Raw genomic sequence first — 16,967 nt, 5'->3', positions numbered from 1 at the left:
CTCTGAGGTCACTAAATGAAACGCTCGTTATACCCGTCCCTTAAGTGTCCACGGACCATTCCCACCTTCTCACAAGTGGACATTTTCTATCATTTTCCCATTTTGGGGATATAGGAGTTCGGCCATGTGAAATCCTATGTTCACTCTGTGGTCTCTACATGAAAAGGGGGAGAGAGTCTCCTCCAGGAATTTACGACCTGAGATAACAGAACCTGGGTGTAGGAGAGAGTGAGGGGGGGAGCCATGATTTATACCCAGAAAGGACCACGTCATGACACAACCTAGCGTGAGACACTCTCATAAGTATTAAAAGCTCAATCCAGGCACGAGGCGCACACACAAAAGCATTGACAATCAAGTTGGTCAAATCTTCTATTCTTAAGACATTCCCATGAGTTGTGCATTTGAACCAGTGGGGGCTGCTGAGGGGATGATGGCTCATAATGGTATCAAACACTTGGAAACCATGTGTTTTGATGTATTTCATACCATTCCACTAATTTCACTCCAGCCATTACCACAAGCCTGTCCTCCCCAATTAAGGTTCCACCAACCTCCTTCGATTTGAACCATGCATTATACGATATACAGTGCCTTGGAAAAGTATTCATCCCCCTTGGCTTTTTTTCCTATTTTCTTGCATTACAACCTGTAATTTAAATAGATTTTTATTTGGATTTCATGTAACGTCCCGTGTGGCTCAGTTGGTAGAGCATGGTGTTTGCAACGCCAGGGTTGTGGGTTCGATTCCCACGGGGGACCAGTACGGAGAAAAAAATTATGAAATGTATGCATTCACTACTGTAAGTCGCTCTGGATAAGAGCATCTGCTAAATGACTAAAATGTAAATGTAAAATGTAATGGACATACACAAAATAGTCCAAATTGGTGAAATGAAAAAAATTACTTGTTTCAAAAAATTAAAAAAAGAAATACATGGAAAAATGGTACGTGCATGTGTCTTCACTCCCTTTGCTATGAAGCCCCTAAATAAGATCTGGTGCAACCAATTACCTTCAGAAGTCACATAATTAGTTAAATAAAGTCCACCTGTGTGCAATCTCATTGTCACATGATCTGTCACATGATTTCAGTATATATATATATACCTGTTCTGAAAGGCCCCAGTCTGCAACACCACTAAGTAAGCGGCACCATGAAGATCAAGGAGCTCGCCAAACAGGTCAAGGACAAAGTTTTGGAGAAGTACAGATTAGGGTTGGGTTATAAAAAAATATCCAAAACTTTGAACATCCCACGGAGCACCATTAAATCTATTATTAAAAATGGAAAGAATATGGCACCACAACCTGCCAAGAGAAGGCCACCCACCAAAACTCACGGACCAGGCAAGGAGGGCATTAATCAGAGAGGCAACAAAGAGACCAAAGATAACCCTGAAGGAGTTGCAAAGCCGCCACAGGGGAGATTAGAGTATCTGTCCATAGGACCACTTTAAGCCGTACACTCCAAAGAGCTGAGTTTAACGGAAGAGTGGCCAGAAAAAAGCCTTCGCTTAAATAAAAAAAATTGCAAACACGTTTGGTGTTCGCCAAAAGGCATGTGGGAGACTCCCCAAACATATGGAAGAAGGTACTCTGGTCAGATGAGACTAAAATTGGCCATCAAGGAAAACGCTATGTCTGGCGCAAACCCAACACCTCTCATCACCCCGAGAACACCATCTCCACAGTGAAGCGTGGTGGCAGCGTCATGCTGTCGGGTTGTTTTTCATCGGCATGCACTGGGAAACTGGTCAGAATTGAAGGAATGATGGATGGCGCTAAATACAGGGAAATTCTTAGGGGAAACCTGTTTCAGTCTTCCAGAGATTTGATGATGGAGGTTCACCTTCCAGCAGGACAATGACCCTAAGCATACTGCTAAAGCAACACTTGAGTGGTTTAAGGGGAAACATTTAAATGTCTTGGAATGGCCTAGTCAAAGCCCAGACCTCAATCCAATTGAGAATCTGTGGTATGACTTAAAGATTGCTGTACACCAGCGGAACCCATCCAACTTGAAGGAGCTGGAGCAGTTTTGCCTTGAAGAATGGGCAAAATTCCCAGTGGCTAGATGTGCAAAGCTTATAGAGACATACCCCAAGCTGTAATAGCTGTAAAAGTTGGCTCTACAAAGTATTGACTTTGGGGGAGTGAATAGTTTTGCACCCTCAAGTTCTGTTTTTTTGTCATATTTCTTGTTTGTTTCACAAAAAATATTTTGCATCTTCAAAGTGGTAGGCATGTTGTGTAAATCAAATGATACAAACCCCCCAAAAATCTATTTTAATTCCAGGTTGTAAGGCAATAAAATAGGAAAAATGCCAAGGGGGTGAATACTTTCGCAAGCCACTGTACGTAGGCTATTACTATTAGCTATGTTTGGAGACAGAGTGTCTGTGTTATCATATGGACAATATTGCACAGTGAAACTTAAGGATGTCCATACAGTACCTGCGGCATTGCATGTTATACATCATGACTAACAACATAAGTATTTGGGGAATCAGGAGCAAAAGGGACAGTCTCTCACAACAATTTTGCTGTATACAGTGCATTCGGAAAGTATTCAGACCCCTTGACTTTTTCCACATTTTGATACGTTACAGCCTTTTTCTAAAATGGATTAAATAAAACATTTTCCTCATCAATCAACACGCAATGACCCATGATGACAATGCGAAAAACAGGTTTTTAGACAATTTTGCAAGTGTATTAAAATAAAAAACAAATGCCTTATTTACATAAGTATTCAGATCCTTTGCTATGAGACTCGTAATTAAGCTGAGATGCATCCTTTTTCCATTGATGAAATTTGTCACATGCGCCGAATACAACAGGTACAAAAATGCTCACTTACAAGTCCTTAACCAACAACGTAGTTTTAAGAAAATACCTAAAAAAAGTAAGAGATGAAAATAACAAATAATTCAAGAGCAGCAGTAAAATAACAATAGCGGGGCTATATACAGGGGGTACCGGTGTCGAGGTAATTGAGGTAATATGTACATGTAGGTAGAGTTATTAAAGTGACTATGTATAGATAATAACAGAGTAGCAGCAGCATTCCAGAGGAGGGGGACAATGCAAATAGTGGGTAGCCATTTGATTAGCTGTTCAGCAGTCTTATGGCTTGGGGGTAGAAGCTATTTAGGAACCTCTTAGACCTAGACTTGGTGCTCCAGTACCGCTTGCCGTGCGGTAGCAGAGAGAACAGTCTATGACTAGGGTGGCTGGAGTCTTTGACAATTTTTAGGGCCTTCCTCTGACACCGCCTGGTATAGAGGTGGCAGGAAGCTTGGCCCCGGTGATGTACTGGGCCGTACGCACTACCCTAAGTAGTGCCTTGCGGTCGGAGACCGAGCAGTTGCCATACCAGGGAGTGATGCAACCCGTCAGGATGCTCTTGATGGTGCAGCTGTAGAACCTTTTGAGGATCTGAGGACCCATGCCAAATACTTTGTCTCCTGAGGGGGAATAGGTTTTGTCGTGCCCTCTTCACGACTGTCTTGGTATGCTTGGACCATTTTAGTTTGTTGGTGATGTGGACGCCAAGGAACTTGAAGCTCTCAACCTGCTCCACTGCAGCCCTATCGATGAGAATGGGGGTGTGCTCGGTCCTCCTTTTCCTGTAGTCCACAATCATCTCCTTTGTCTTGATCACGTTGAGGGAGAGGTTGTTGTCCTTGCGCCACACGGTCAGGTCTCTGACCTCCTCCCTATAGGCTGTCTCATCGTTGTCGGTGATCAGGCCTACCACTGTTGTCATCAGCAAACTTAATGATGGTGTTGGAGTCGTGCCTGGACGTGCTGTCATGCGTGAACAGGGAGTACAGGAGGGGACTGAGCACGCATCTTTACTTTTACTCAAGTATGACAATTGGGTACTTTTTCCACCACTGGTAGCCATGCAAAAACCTGTAACTAAAGAGCAACACAGAGTGGAACATGAACTTGATTCTCAACACACTAGTAGGCCTATATGATCCCAAGGGTTAATAATGTATATGTATTTAGAAAAACTGCCAAATGCATTCATTGACTCCTGCAATAGCTAAATGACGTAAATGTAAAATGTAAATGTATATTTCTAACTATTGATAGTTTATCTTGAAACCCAGTATTGTGATATTATTTTGTGTGAACTATCAACATCTCAACACCTGACACACTGAGCTTTTTCCATACACTGCAGTATGCTGCAGGAGTCAGGATATTTACTTTCATTATATGACAGGGACATTTTGTGTCATGTCATGCATAGTCGCCATGTGGATTACTGACGATGGTAACTCTGCGACGGTCCCTAAACATTTCTACATGACCTCTTTCACGACGCCCCCTTCATTTTCTGATGAAATCCTCTTCTGAAAAGTGGGCAGAGTAGTCGACCCGACCGTACAAGGAAACGCAACCATGATTGTAAAAAACTGAGAAGTATCGCACTGAAGTATTATAACAAGCTTCTCTATTTAGTTGATATCTATTGAATACTATATTTATCATGCGGTTGCATTCCATGATTTTATTGTAATGAATTGTTGAGCTTCGTTGAAGTCTCGGATCAAGGTTTGCAACTGCGCTGTCGCCGGGTGCTACGTGCGAGAATCTAACCAGCTTTTTCTCCAACCAAGACCAAAATGGATTGCATATCTTCGTTTATCCTGGATTTCTCCACATGCTATGACTCGCCAAGGCTTTGCTCACTTTCTACCTTCACTACCCCTGTTTGTACGATGCTTACCGCGCGAAATAAGTCTAACCACCACTCTCAGGAAAATGTCTCCCATACCACGGACAACATGGACGATGGTATTCGCTTGAACAGGAGAGCTAACCGGTATGTATGCTATTGCTAGCCTTTCGGTGTAAGAAGATGGATAAGGGACAACAGTAATGGATGTTTCACCTGCGACTATGGACAGTGCTCTGGAGTGCACACCAAGTTATTCTCAAATGTGTCGCTAGCAACTTCCAGCGAAACGAACAGCTCTCAAAATCAAGATTACGTTAGCTAGCCAGGTAACAGCTGTTCAAACTAGCATTATTAGCACTAGTTAGCTAGATAACTAACGTTAGTTCTTGTAATCCTTTATTGCCAGACTAAAGTTTGATTGGCATATTTTATTTTGGCAGTCTAGTTAATACACGAGTTATTAATATATTGTAAACTAGCTACTATATGTCAGCGTGTTAAATTGTCCTACACGTGTACTAACCAAAAAGCTTTAGCAAACTTCCCAGCAGCAAGCGGTATTCTTGATCGAAACTTTACTAATGTATCTTGCATAGTGACTATTTGTTAGCCACAAGCCAGTATTGAGAATGTTTAGAAACATGAATCGCGAGGAACACTTCTCTGGTGTGAAGACGCCTCCATCCACTCCCGCCGGGCATGGAGTGGCCTCTCTCCGGCTACCAAACCAGGAGGGCTCGTGGATGGGCATGTTCTCCGCGGTTTCTAGGCCTGCCCTGTCATTTCTGCAAAAGTATATACCATGGCGCCCAAGTACTCCTGCCCTGCCTGACAATGTGACAGGGTGGGTCAGTGGGGATTTCAAAGATAACTTTGTAGAGGCAGAAAGCACATTTTTAGGACAACTGGACGACGTCTTGCCTGGAACTCAAAACCATGCACATCACCTATCGTACCTGCAATACCAGCATGGTAGCCCTGGGCTAGCAACGTCAGGTAATAGTACTCCTAGTTGGTTGACAGCAGATTCTCTTTACGAGTTAGGGATTCAAAATGCTGCTGAAATGGACTTAAATATAAGGCACCAAACTCCGGTAGGATACCTCGCAATCGCGAGAGGTTTTCTCAGTCATGTTTTGTTGAACGCAGCGTCGGCTCAGGAAATGAATCACACCGAGCAAGGGCATGTCCTCGGTGGGAACGGTTGGTCATCTGACGCGGTATCAGCCAGGGAAAATAGTACCGCTGGTAACTGGTGGGGTGGGCTTTGGGGAAGCAGTAGCGCTCAAGGGTGGCTGTCAAATTTGTCTTGGAGAAAAGAGGGCACTGGGGCAAACAACAGTAATGGTCATTGTTTTCAACCGGAGTGTGGTACAAAGGCTACAGTTACCAAGCCAACAGGGCTGTTTGTACAGTGTGATGATGGCGAATCAATGGATGGCAAAAGCACTGGCGCCTCCTGCAACAAAGAGGAGCCAACAGACAATGGAAGCCTTCAAACGGCCACCTGGCCAGAGTCTCTCCCTGACAGTCTCTCATTAGTTCACCGGGAAACAGTCGGTATCAGTGATCATCTTGTCAGAGTTAGAGCTGTCACTGCCTGCAGTGAGGTGGCAGTTTTTACCCCTGACCAGGATAATGGCTATTCCAGTCTGGAAGAAGAACACTCCACCTCCAGACTGTACATGTTAAGGCCTCCCATTGAAGAGCTACAGGGGATCACAGAGATGAAGGAAGAGACAATCACGTCTGACACACCAACACAGGGGAGCTCTGGAGAGAGCGGGCCAGAGAGGGATGCATCCAATCAGAGAGAAGTGGGTGAGACTGCTGCCACTGGAGGGCTGGAATTAGAGGAGGAGGAAGAGATTGAGGACTCTGAGGAAGAGGAAACGGCGGCTGAGGGTCCATCAGTGTCTACCACCGCTCTGCCCCCCTCCACCCCCCAGTGCAGTAACAAGGCCATCGCCTACATCATGGGCAGCCCCTGCAGCGACGACAGCCAATCAGACGACTCACTCAGCGAGGAGGATGACGATGGTTTCGACAGCGAGGGCTCGTCAGAATTCTCCAATTCCGAGTTGTTGGATGACGATGAAGAGGAGGATGACTCTGAGACTGAGAGACTGTGGAACTCACTGTGCCAAAGCAGGGACCCCTACAACCCCCAAAACTTCACCGCCCTCCTTAACACCACCCCCAGGACCATCCCCTCCACCTCTACAGCCACCACAGCCTGCTCCCCTCACACCTCACCCCCAGAGCAACCTACCTCTCCCCTCTCCTCTTCTTCCCCCTCTCCTGCGGAGGAGTTTGGCTCAGAGTCCAGCAGCAGTGAGGTGGATGAGGCTGAGAGCCTGAGGCTGTGGGACTCCTTCAGCACCTCCTCAGACCCCTACAGCCCGTTCAACTTCCAGGCCCTGCTCAGGACTAGAGAACCAGTCTGGACCAGGGCAAAAGCAGGGACAGGGGCGCGCTGTAAGAAGAGCAGCAAGACAACCCCCCGTCATGGAAAGGGCCAGGGACAGAGCCACTCACCCCCCCAGTACAGGAAGGAGGAGGCAGAGGAGAGACTGGACAGTGGCTTCTCAGAGATCCTTCCCACCCCAGAGATCACCACCACGGGCTGCGTCACAGTCAAAAAGGTCAGTATTGGCGACTTTCTGGTAGGCCTAAAGAAAGCGCCACACACCTTGTTATTCATATGTTCCTCATTCTGTTTTTTAAAATGGTAGGTCTATTCTTACATAGTATCAGTCACATTGTCATCCATGGGCATTGGTCACTCACCTGTCACCTGACTGTGGTAAAATGTGAGAACCTGGCAATGACCCCTAAAATGATTGCTCTTCCCACTCAGCAGTTAACTGCTGGAGGCTGTTTGTTAATGAGTAGCTGAAGAGGAAGCATTGTTTTTTCTCCTGTGGTGTACTTACATACTGCATCGACATAGTCTGACGGGGCCAGCGGGTTTTCCTGACCCCATGACTGACGGGATGTGACCAGAGTTTTTCTACATCACTTCGGCTCACGTGGTCTGGAAAGACATGTACATTCATTAAAAAATCAATAATAATTGGAGCTCATCGTTCAAACTTCTTATCCGACGTGGTTATCACACAATCTTTGAGTTGGTTTGTTGTGGGAAAATTCATACTCTACCACATTCTCTAACTGATGGATTTTGAACTTTGGAGTCTATTACTCACTCAGCGTACAGAAAGGGGAAGAGGGACTGACTGTGCATTAGCTGTTCTGTTTTTATGTGTTACTATTACTGTCCGACTGTGCGAGTGATGGAAACCTATGCAACAACCCTTTCCCCCACTCTCCTTTGATCAGCTGGTGTTAGAGTCCCATATTTGTACCAGGGAGACCAGAGTCTGTGAGGCTGAGTGCACTTAGTGAACCTCTACAGCTCTGTATAATGTAATAAAACATTTTTCATTATAGACATTCCCATTGAAATGTGCTGTAATGCTATGACTGACCAGTCATTCATTGGGCTGTAGCTAAAGCAGCATATTGACTGCTGTTAGACAGATGTGAGTGAAGGCTGTAGCTAAAGCAGCATATTGACTGCTGTTAGACAGATGTGAGTGAAGGCTGTAGCTAAAGCAGCATATTGACTGCTGTTAGACAGATGTGAGTGAAGGCTGTAGCTAAAGCAGCATATTGACCGCTGTTAGACAGATGTGAGTGAAGGCTGTAGCTAAAGCAGCATATTGACCGCTGTTAGACAGATGTGAGTGAAGGCTGTAGCTAAAGCAGCATATTGACTGCTGTTAGACAGATGTGAGTGAAGGCTGTAGCTAAAGCAGTGGTAATACAGTAGCAGTACATTGCTGTCAGCTAGAGCTGTGACTCGTGCCTGTCCCAGTCAGTGGAATGGAAGATAATCACTATGAGTGTAGACCTAGTCATCCATGAGCACAATCCCACGGCTGTGTTTGATATAGTCCAGCTGTATTTTCCATGCCCTTTGTATTACATTATCCCCCATTAGGAGCTCACAACTACCATGTTACTTAGCAACGGTGATAACTGAGCGAGAAGGAAATCAAATTTCTCTGAAGGCCTTATATATTTTTATTTCTCTGGCTCGGTGCGCTGGCTCATAACGTTCTTGCAACGCTTCCACAACGTTCTCCTAACCCTTCTGCCCATGCCGAGCAGATTTCAGTGTCTTCCGTCTGTAATAACCTCCACTCTGATAGTGTATGATGGTACTGGTAACCTCAGTAGGCTGCTGCTTATGGAGGAGATTTATTGTCTCTGTGATGAGCTATGGGGCATCCATCACACAGCCGATTTCCCCCCTCTTTTTTTACTTTGCCTCTGCTTGTCTCTGCCCAAACGGTTGCAGCTCTAGACGTGTAGTGTTGCCTCCCAGTGATGAGCGATGGGTATAAATCTCAATCATTAGGCTTAGAGGGCCTACTTGAGTTTCTTAAATGGATTGAGTGAAATTTGGGAAAAATGCAGAGAGCTGTGGAGCAAGTGTTTTTCATTATGTGTGTGAATGTCAGGGTTAGGACTACCGTTTAAAATATAAGTCTTTTTTTTTTTGGACATAATTGTAGGTTTGAGCTTTGGATGCTTTATACACTGCAGTTTCTCCTTTCAGAATATTGAGGTAATATTGAGTTGACCTAGTTTTGTTAAGCTGAAATGTAGTCTTGTGAGTTAGAATGTACACAGAAGTGAACTTTACATCTGGCCTGCAGGTGTTTCAGTGAGAAGGTTTTAGCCTGGTGATGTATGTAGTTCTCTCTCTCTCTCCAGGTGGGTTTCCGTGATGAGGTGGATGAGTTCTACGCCAGCGAAGACGATGAGGACAGGCGTGGGCCGTGGGAGGAGCTAGCCAGAGACCGCTGTCGCTTCCTCCGCCGTGTTCAGGAGGTGGAGGAGAGCATCGGCTATGTGTTCAGCTCCACCTTCCGCCTCACTGTCTGCCAGAGACAACAACACCACAGCTGACCCCTAACCTCTGACCCCTACAACACAACTGATCATAAATCCTGTTTCTCTGTGACCCTCGAACAGCCCTCACTGTCCCTAAATCCTATTTTCAACAGACTGCATCAGAACTTCTTAGTCTTCTCCCCTACCCAGTGACCCCCCCCAAACTCCCAAACCTTCAGACTGGATGTGTAGGAAAGACCACATCAGGGCTGTTGACTAGACCAGTGGTTTCCAAACTGTGGGTCGGGACCAGGGGTTCAGGTGGGTTGCTTGTGCGTTACAAAAAATATACTTTTTAGATGCGTTTTTGGGATAGAAAAAGCTTTCTTCGTAAACTTAAACAACTAAATAGAAAGTGCGTACAAAAGATAATGGACCTATATTTTTTTTCTTCTCATAAATTGGCTTGAAATATCATTTTTAATTACAGAATCTTTAAAAAGAATTGTAGAGTTACAGGAAATAAGCTTTAAAACGGCAACATTTTTACTTCTACTTTGGTCTGTGCATGTTTTTTTTCACCGTTCAAGACACCTCAATTTGTGGAAGTAAAAGTTTGGGAACCCCTGGACTAGATGACATCCCGTCACACCCCTCTCTCTCCTGACCCCTTACTGTCAGTCTGGGGTGTTGAAGACCTGGTAATACAGACTTTCTTCCTGCCCGCTTCTTCTTCTGCTGTTTTGTTTGAATCGCAGTGGAGTGATTACCTAATTTAGGATATGATTAAGGGCGACTGCATATTGCTAACTAGGAGGTATACAGGTAAAGGTAGAAGGGCTTACTGGTTCCAGTGGGACAAACCCAGTCTAACACAGAGCAGCGATTCTGCTGAGCTGTGTGCTCAGTAACCTGACTGGAAAACAGAACTCTACACAAGACACTTCAGCCAAAAGTGTCTTTATATTTCATTTTAAAATTGGTTTTATTATTTTGTCCCGTTGATTTAAACTGCACTTTTGGCGTTGCTCCGTCCTTCTCTCTGACACATCCATCTGGGTCTCTGCTCTCAGTAGTGTTCTCAGTTTTGATCTGAACCCAGGAATGGTCAGTATTTAAGAGGTTCAGTATAATCCTACTCAGCACCCACAGCCAAATGTCACACTGCTCTCCGGAGCTGGATTGGGTTTAAGAGCTTTTGTTTGGAAAGCAAACTTTATTTTTAATGAGTTTATTTGTTCCTTTTTTTAAAAAATGTAATCTTCCTGTAAACCATGACATGCAGAGTACACATTGACAGTGTTGTATTTGATCCTAAGCAGAGGGTGTAAACCTACAGTATGATGTGTAAAACACTCCTCAACTGTATTGGTGGTTAGTGTTAAAACTAAGCCTGTGTTTGTGTTGTGTAGGTGTAGTGTCTTCCTGGTTTCAATCATTTCGCAGGACCGAGTTTGGGAAAGCCTGATTGAGCATTCGCTCTTATTGAGAGTGACTTACAGGTATTTATTGCCAAACAAGCAGGTATTTCCAGTGAACAGTCAGTAGAGATCCTCTGACTATTTCTGGGCTGAAGTGAAGGCTATAAGGATTAAGTGGAAGTATGTGCATGATCCTTGTCTTAAATGGCCTCCTTTCCTCTATCTACTTCCCTCACTGTGGTTCCTAGAATAAACAATTGCTTTAATCTATCTACAATTTGCACCAATAGACCTTCAATAATGCTTTCTCAAATGTAAAGCTTGCATCCATCAATGGTCATCTTGGAAAGGAGATGTGTTAAGCAAGCTAAGACCTCTAGTTATTATACATTTTTAAGTGCTTTTCGTGAGACCCAAAGTCACTGAACTTATAAACCTCTTACCCCTACTATTTAACCCTGTGACGCTTGTACGGCCCCAGTGTTGTGTATCTATTGTTGAGGGGTTAGTGTCCCTGCTGTGGATAAAGGGTTAACCTCTGTTGTGACCAGGTGGAAAGAAAGCAGGGATGTGAAACGCACGTTATTCTGAAGTGATTCTCAGAATGAAAAAAATCCAATATGAAAGCTGTGCTCGGATCTGAAGAATAGAACTCTTTAACTTGGTGTTATTTTAGTCAGTACAATTAACATGAAATTGTTTTATTTTTGTAAAACATTTTAGGATGAGTTAGTTGCTCTGCATAACTTATACATTTTGAATTCATATTCATTGAAAATAAATCAATATTGAATTATGAATGAGGTTTGTCTTGTTTCTTGCCCCACATTTCCCAGCAAATAATTGACTGGTCTTAATTTGTTTGACTGTTCATGATTTCTTTTAATCTGGTTCGGGCGCAACACTGGACTGGAGGGAGGGTTGTGATGATCGTCATAAAAGGGCACTTGACCCCAAACTGGTACTGCACCATTAAACAGTGTACAAAACATTAAGAACACCTTTCTTTTGCCCTCAGAACAGCCTCAATTCATGACGGCATGGACTCCACAAGGCATTAAAAGCGTTCTACAAGGATGCTGGCCCATGTTGGCTCCAATGCGTCCCACTGTTGTGTCAAGGTGGTTGGATGTACTTTGGGTGGTGGACTATTCTCGCTCGATACACACAGGAAACTGTTGAGCGTAAAAATACAAAATCAAAAACAGGGGAGTTGTAGTTGACACAAACCGGTGTGCCTGGCACCTACTACAATACCCCGTTCAAAGACACTAAATCTTTTGTCTTGTCACCATGCTGTGTCATGTGTTGCTGCCATGCTATGGTGTTGTCTTAGGTCTTTATGTAGTGTTATGGTGTGTCTCTTATTGTGATGTCTGTTTTATCCTATATTTTTAAATCCCAGCCACTGTCCCTGCAGGAGTACTTTTGGTAGGCCGTCATTGTGAATAATAATTTATTCTTAACTGGCTTGCCTTGTTAAATAAAAACACATTCACCCTCTGAATGACACACATACATAATCCATGTCTCAAGGCTTAGGAATCCTTCTTTAACCGGTCTCCTCCCCCTTCATCTACACTGATGGGAGTGGATTTAACAAGTGGCATCAATAATGGATCATCGCTTTCACCTGGATTCACCTGGTCAGTCTGTCATGGAAAGAGCAGGTGTTCCTAATGTTTTGTACACTCAGTGTAGATGGGTTCGTCACTAGCTACCCCAAACACAAAGTTATAAAACACCTATTTCTACAATTTATCTTCCTAAAATCAGATTTGAACCTTAACACTAACCACACTGCTAACCTTATGCCTAACCCTAAACTTAAATGAAGACCAAAAAGCACTTTTTTTATTTGTTGATTTTTACAATATAGCCAATTTGGACTTTGTGGCTGTGCTCTCTAGTGGAAACCTGAATATAGTGATCCCTTTTCTACTGTCCACACAGTAACATGTTTTACACAACACATTTTTCTGAATGTACTGTAACATTGTATGCACCTGGGCTGTACTAGGCCCCATTATTTAACATGGAGTCAGTGGATGTGCGGTTCTTAGCAACTGGAGCCAGTCAGCAATGTGAATGTGCAGTAGGAGGTCAAAACATGCACAGATGCAAACAGCTGTCAGAGTCCAACAGGTCTGCCTCCCCAGAACACCACAGGCATACTCAGCCTAGAAAGGATTATAGAAAGATTAGCCTATTTTGGGGGGATTTCAGCCTCAAGCCTAGAGGCACTCAAAATTGGGTAAGAGATGAGTGGCTAAATATATAGCGATAAACAAATCCTTCTACAGATCATTATGGATAGTGGATACATGGCAATCATTTTAATAGGATAAAACCAATGATGTACGAATACAAACACTTGGATTTGTCAGTGGTATTTGTTGAAGATACTTATGCCCACAAGAGGGAGCTATATTATAAGTTATATGTTTTTGTAAAAATACATTTTTTGAAATTGAATATTGAAACACAATCTACAGTGAAGCCACTCAACATTGACATTACATTCAGTCATCTGATTCCCATCGTTTTTTTGTTTATGTTCATTATCAACCAATAGAGGTCGCTCTTGCTTGTTATCATAGCAGGAGCGGACCAGTCGATCGACTGAGATGGTGGAGATCTCAATTGCATACTGCTCACGCCCTCGTCTCCTTAAAACCTATTGGATGAGAAAGTCTGAGATCCGTCCCGTCTGACCTTCTCCTGTAATGAGTTTTGAGAAGGAGACGAGGAGAGAGGACGCAAGGAGATCTTCCCGAGGACTGTGCAACTGCTTTCTGCTCAAAATGATCAGAATTGCAATTTGCTGCGTTACAACATGAGACATTTGCTTATTAATGAATTGACATGCATTGCAGTAGCCTTTTTGCAAACCAAGTAGCATACAGTATGTGGTTACATTTATTATTTGTAGAAAACTGAAAAGGTGTAGGATAGGACCAAGTGTTGATTGCTGGATGCAGATTTAATCCATTTAATCAGTGTGTGGCTTTCACAGTTTTTGTGGTTGCATTATAAACAATATGAAGAACCAGTCAAATCTCAAACAGTTCAGTTGAGATTAGTCTATATTTTGTCATTTATGTGACCTGTGTGGCAAAGTCTGAGAACTCTATTCCTCTCCTGATATTCGGGGCTCCGCCTGCAGGTACGTCCTGGTCATGGAAAATTAATCTGGGACTGGCCAATGCTGTCATCTCATTGGCTGAATGGAATGCCTGGAGGTGGTGCCTAGGAGGAGATTAAAGGCATGTCTCTCTCTCTCTAATGAAAGGGGAATTGAACAGCTGTGACGTTGCCACCCACCACCAATCCAAAGAGCACTCTCTCCCCTCCCTCTCCCCCTTCCTCTCTCTTCCCCTCCCTCGCTCTCTCTTCATCTCCCTCTCTCTCTCTTCATCTCCCTCTCTCTCCATCATCACTGCATACAGAATTACTGCCAGCCTGGATGGGGTCATGTGACATTTAAATACCCTGGGATTTTCAACTGGGCATGCTCCATTGTATCACTTGGCCGCTTCCCCTCCTCTTCAACTCCTCCCTCTATCTGTCCCTCCTTTATTCATCCTTTCCTGAGGAGAGGATGCCTATTATTGTCCTGTATTCCTGCTCAGTCACGCTGGAGCCTGTAGTTACTGGGGCTACTGTCTCTAGCTGTCTCTCTGTTTCTTTCTCTCTATGGTTCTCTGGCTGACAGAGAGCTGTCTTTACCCTGTACTGTGAGGGTGTGGAGGGATAGATGGACAGTATGTTATTCCTCGTTTCTCTCCCATCTCCTGATGTCTAACCGGACTGACTGACCGTCTGCTGCTCTCTGCTGTCTCCTAGATGGATGAATGGATAGATAGATGTACATGGTTCTAGCCTGGCTGTCTAACACCCTCGTTGACTGGCTGACTACAGAGGAGGAAGGAGGAGGGACACCGCAAACATCAATTCAGCAGGTGGCTGGTAAGGGACACGCAGATTCATAGTGTCTATGTGCAGGCACCACCAGTGCATTTCCAACATGTCTTGACTTTATGTAAATAAGCAAGTTAGAGGGAGCACTAGTGTCTGTGTTATTGTGACTGTGTTCCTGTGACTGTGTTAGTATGACTGTCTGTCTGTGTGTATTTGCCTTTAAGTATACAGTGCAGTTGCTGTTTGTTAATGTTGATGTTCATTGACTGTGTTTTTATTCCTGCACACAGACCGATGCTCTCTCATATTGCAGAGAGAGGGTTGGGTCAGAGAGGGCAGAGGTTGGCTGGTGGTTGAAGTAGTGGTTGGGTGGAGGTTGAGTTATGGTTGTGGCTAGGTTTGGGTGCTCAGATGTTTTGGGGTGGCGCCAGTTGCCAGGTTGTTGGTCCCAGTGTTGCAGCCCCACTGCAGATGGGCATAGTCTGTCAGTCAGGGACGCTAGCTAACACACACACACTGCACATTCATTTACACATGCAAAATACTTAAACACTCCAACAACAACACAGTACTGATTCCCACCAGTCTCCAGCATGCTGATATGTTAATGGATGGTATTTAGCAGTGCTATGCTGTATGTTAAATGCCTCATGGCAGGACTAAGCCCATCCAATCCCAACCAAGCCAGGCAGGGCCAATCTGAGCCAAAGCAGGGGGGATGAGGTGGACTTTGATTCAGAGGATAAGCGTGATTGACTTCAACAGGCGTCCCTCCTGTGAGCTGTGTGTGTGTGTGTGTGTGTGTGTGTGTGTGTGTGTGTGTGTGTGTGTGAGAGGCTCCAGGTGTCTGATTAACATTGGCATTAATACACCCTGACAGTGACTGAGGAATTAGACTGACCCGGTAATGCCTGTCTTAGCGTTAGGGTATTGTAGTGTGTGTTTTGTCTATGAGACCCTGGCAGTTGCCGGCAATTGAGGTGCTTCCGATTAAAGCATTAAACTGGATTTGCTTTTCTATGAATGCATGTGGACACACACACATGCTCACGCACACACACACACACACGCACACACAAACCCACACATGCACACAGACTGTACACACACAGTCTTGTACAGCTAACCGTGAGGGGACACACAATTCACACAATTCAAAATCCAATTTTTCGTAACTCTTAACCCTAAACCTAACCCGTACTCTTACCTTAACCTGAACACTAACCTGAACCGTAACCCTAACCTGAACTCTAACCCTAACCTGAACCCTATCCCCAACCCCAAAACCTTGTGGGGACTAACAAAATGTCCCCAGTTGGTCAAATTTTTATTTGTTACTATTCTGGTGGGGAATTCTGGTCCCCACAAGAATAGTTAAACACATCATCACACACACACACACACACACACACACACACACACACACACACACACACACACACACACACACACACACTCACACACACGTCTTCCTGTCTCTTGGCAGGTCACACTATGTTCTGAGGGTGATTCCTAGCCCTCTGCCAGCGTGTGGCCTGAAATGATGCCCAGAATAGAGCCATGATTTTGATTGATGTCCCTCTCCTCTGTTTGGCTTTCCCTTCACTCATCTATCTATCTATCTATCTATCTATCTATCTATCTATCTATCTATCTAATCTATCTATCTGCAGTTGAAGTCGGAAGTTTACATACACTTAGGTTGGAGTCATTAAAAATCGTTTTTCAACCACTCCACAAATTTCTTGTTAACAAACTATAGTTTTGGCAAGTCGGTTAGGAAATCTACTTTGTGCATGACACAAGTAATTTTTCCAACAATTGTTTACAGACAGATTATTTAACTTATAATTCACTGTATCACAATTCCAGTGGGACTGAAGTTTACATACACTAAGTTGACTGTGCCTTTAAACAGCTTGGGAAATTCCAGTAAATTATGTCATGGCTTTAGAAGTTCTGATAGGCTAATTGACATAATTTGAGTCAATTGGAGGTGTACCTGTGGATGTATTTCAAGG

At 44.1% G+C, this 16,967-nt stretch overlaps 2 protein-coding genes across 2 annotated transcripts in view; both read left to right on the top strand.

Moving 5' to 3' along the window:
• The window catches only part of LOC115150304 (phosphatidylinositol 4-phosphate 3-kinase C2 domain-containing subunit beta-like), a 122,157-nt gene that overhangs the window by 69,646 nt on the left and 35,544 nt on the right, over positions 1–16,967 (top strand). The gene's annotated exons all lie outside the window — the stretch shown is intronic.
• ppp1r15b (protein phosphatase 1, regulatory subunit 15B) lies at positions 3,888–11,825 on the top strand. The gene is made up of 2 exons (XM_029693467.1): positions 3,888–7,344; positions 9,485–11,825. Exons 1-2 carry the CDS (start codon positions 5,329–5,331, stop codon positions 9,677–9,679), a joined length of 2,211 nt encoding a protein of 736 aa, XP_029549327.1. The 5' UTR covers positions 3,888–5,328; the 3' UTR covers positions 9,680–11,825.

This window comes from Salmo trutta, chromosome 16 (genome assembly GCF_901001165.1).
Source record: "Salmo trutta chromosome 16, fSalTru1.1, whole genome shotgun sequence".
Taxonomy (NCBI): Eukaryota; Metazoa; Chordata; class Actinopteri; order Salmoniformes; family Salmonidae; genus Salmo; species Salmo trutta.
The sequence above is the reverse complement of the archived record's forward strand: the minus strand, read 5'-3'. Positions and strand labels throughout refer to the sequence as shown.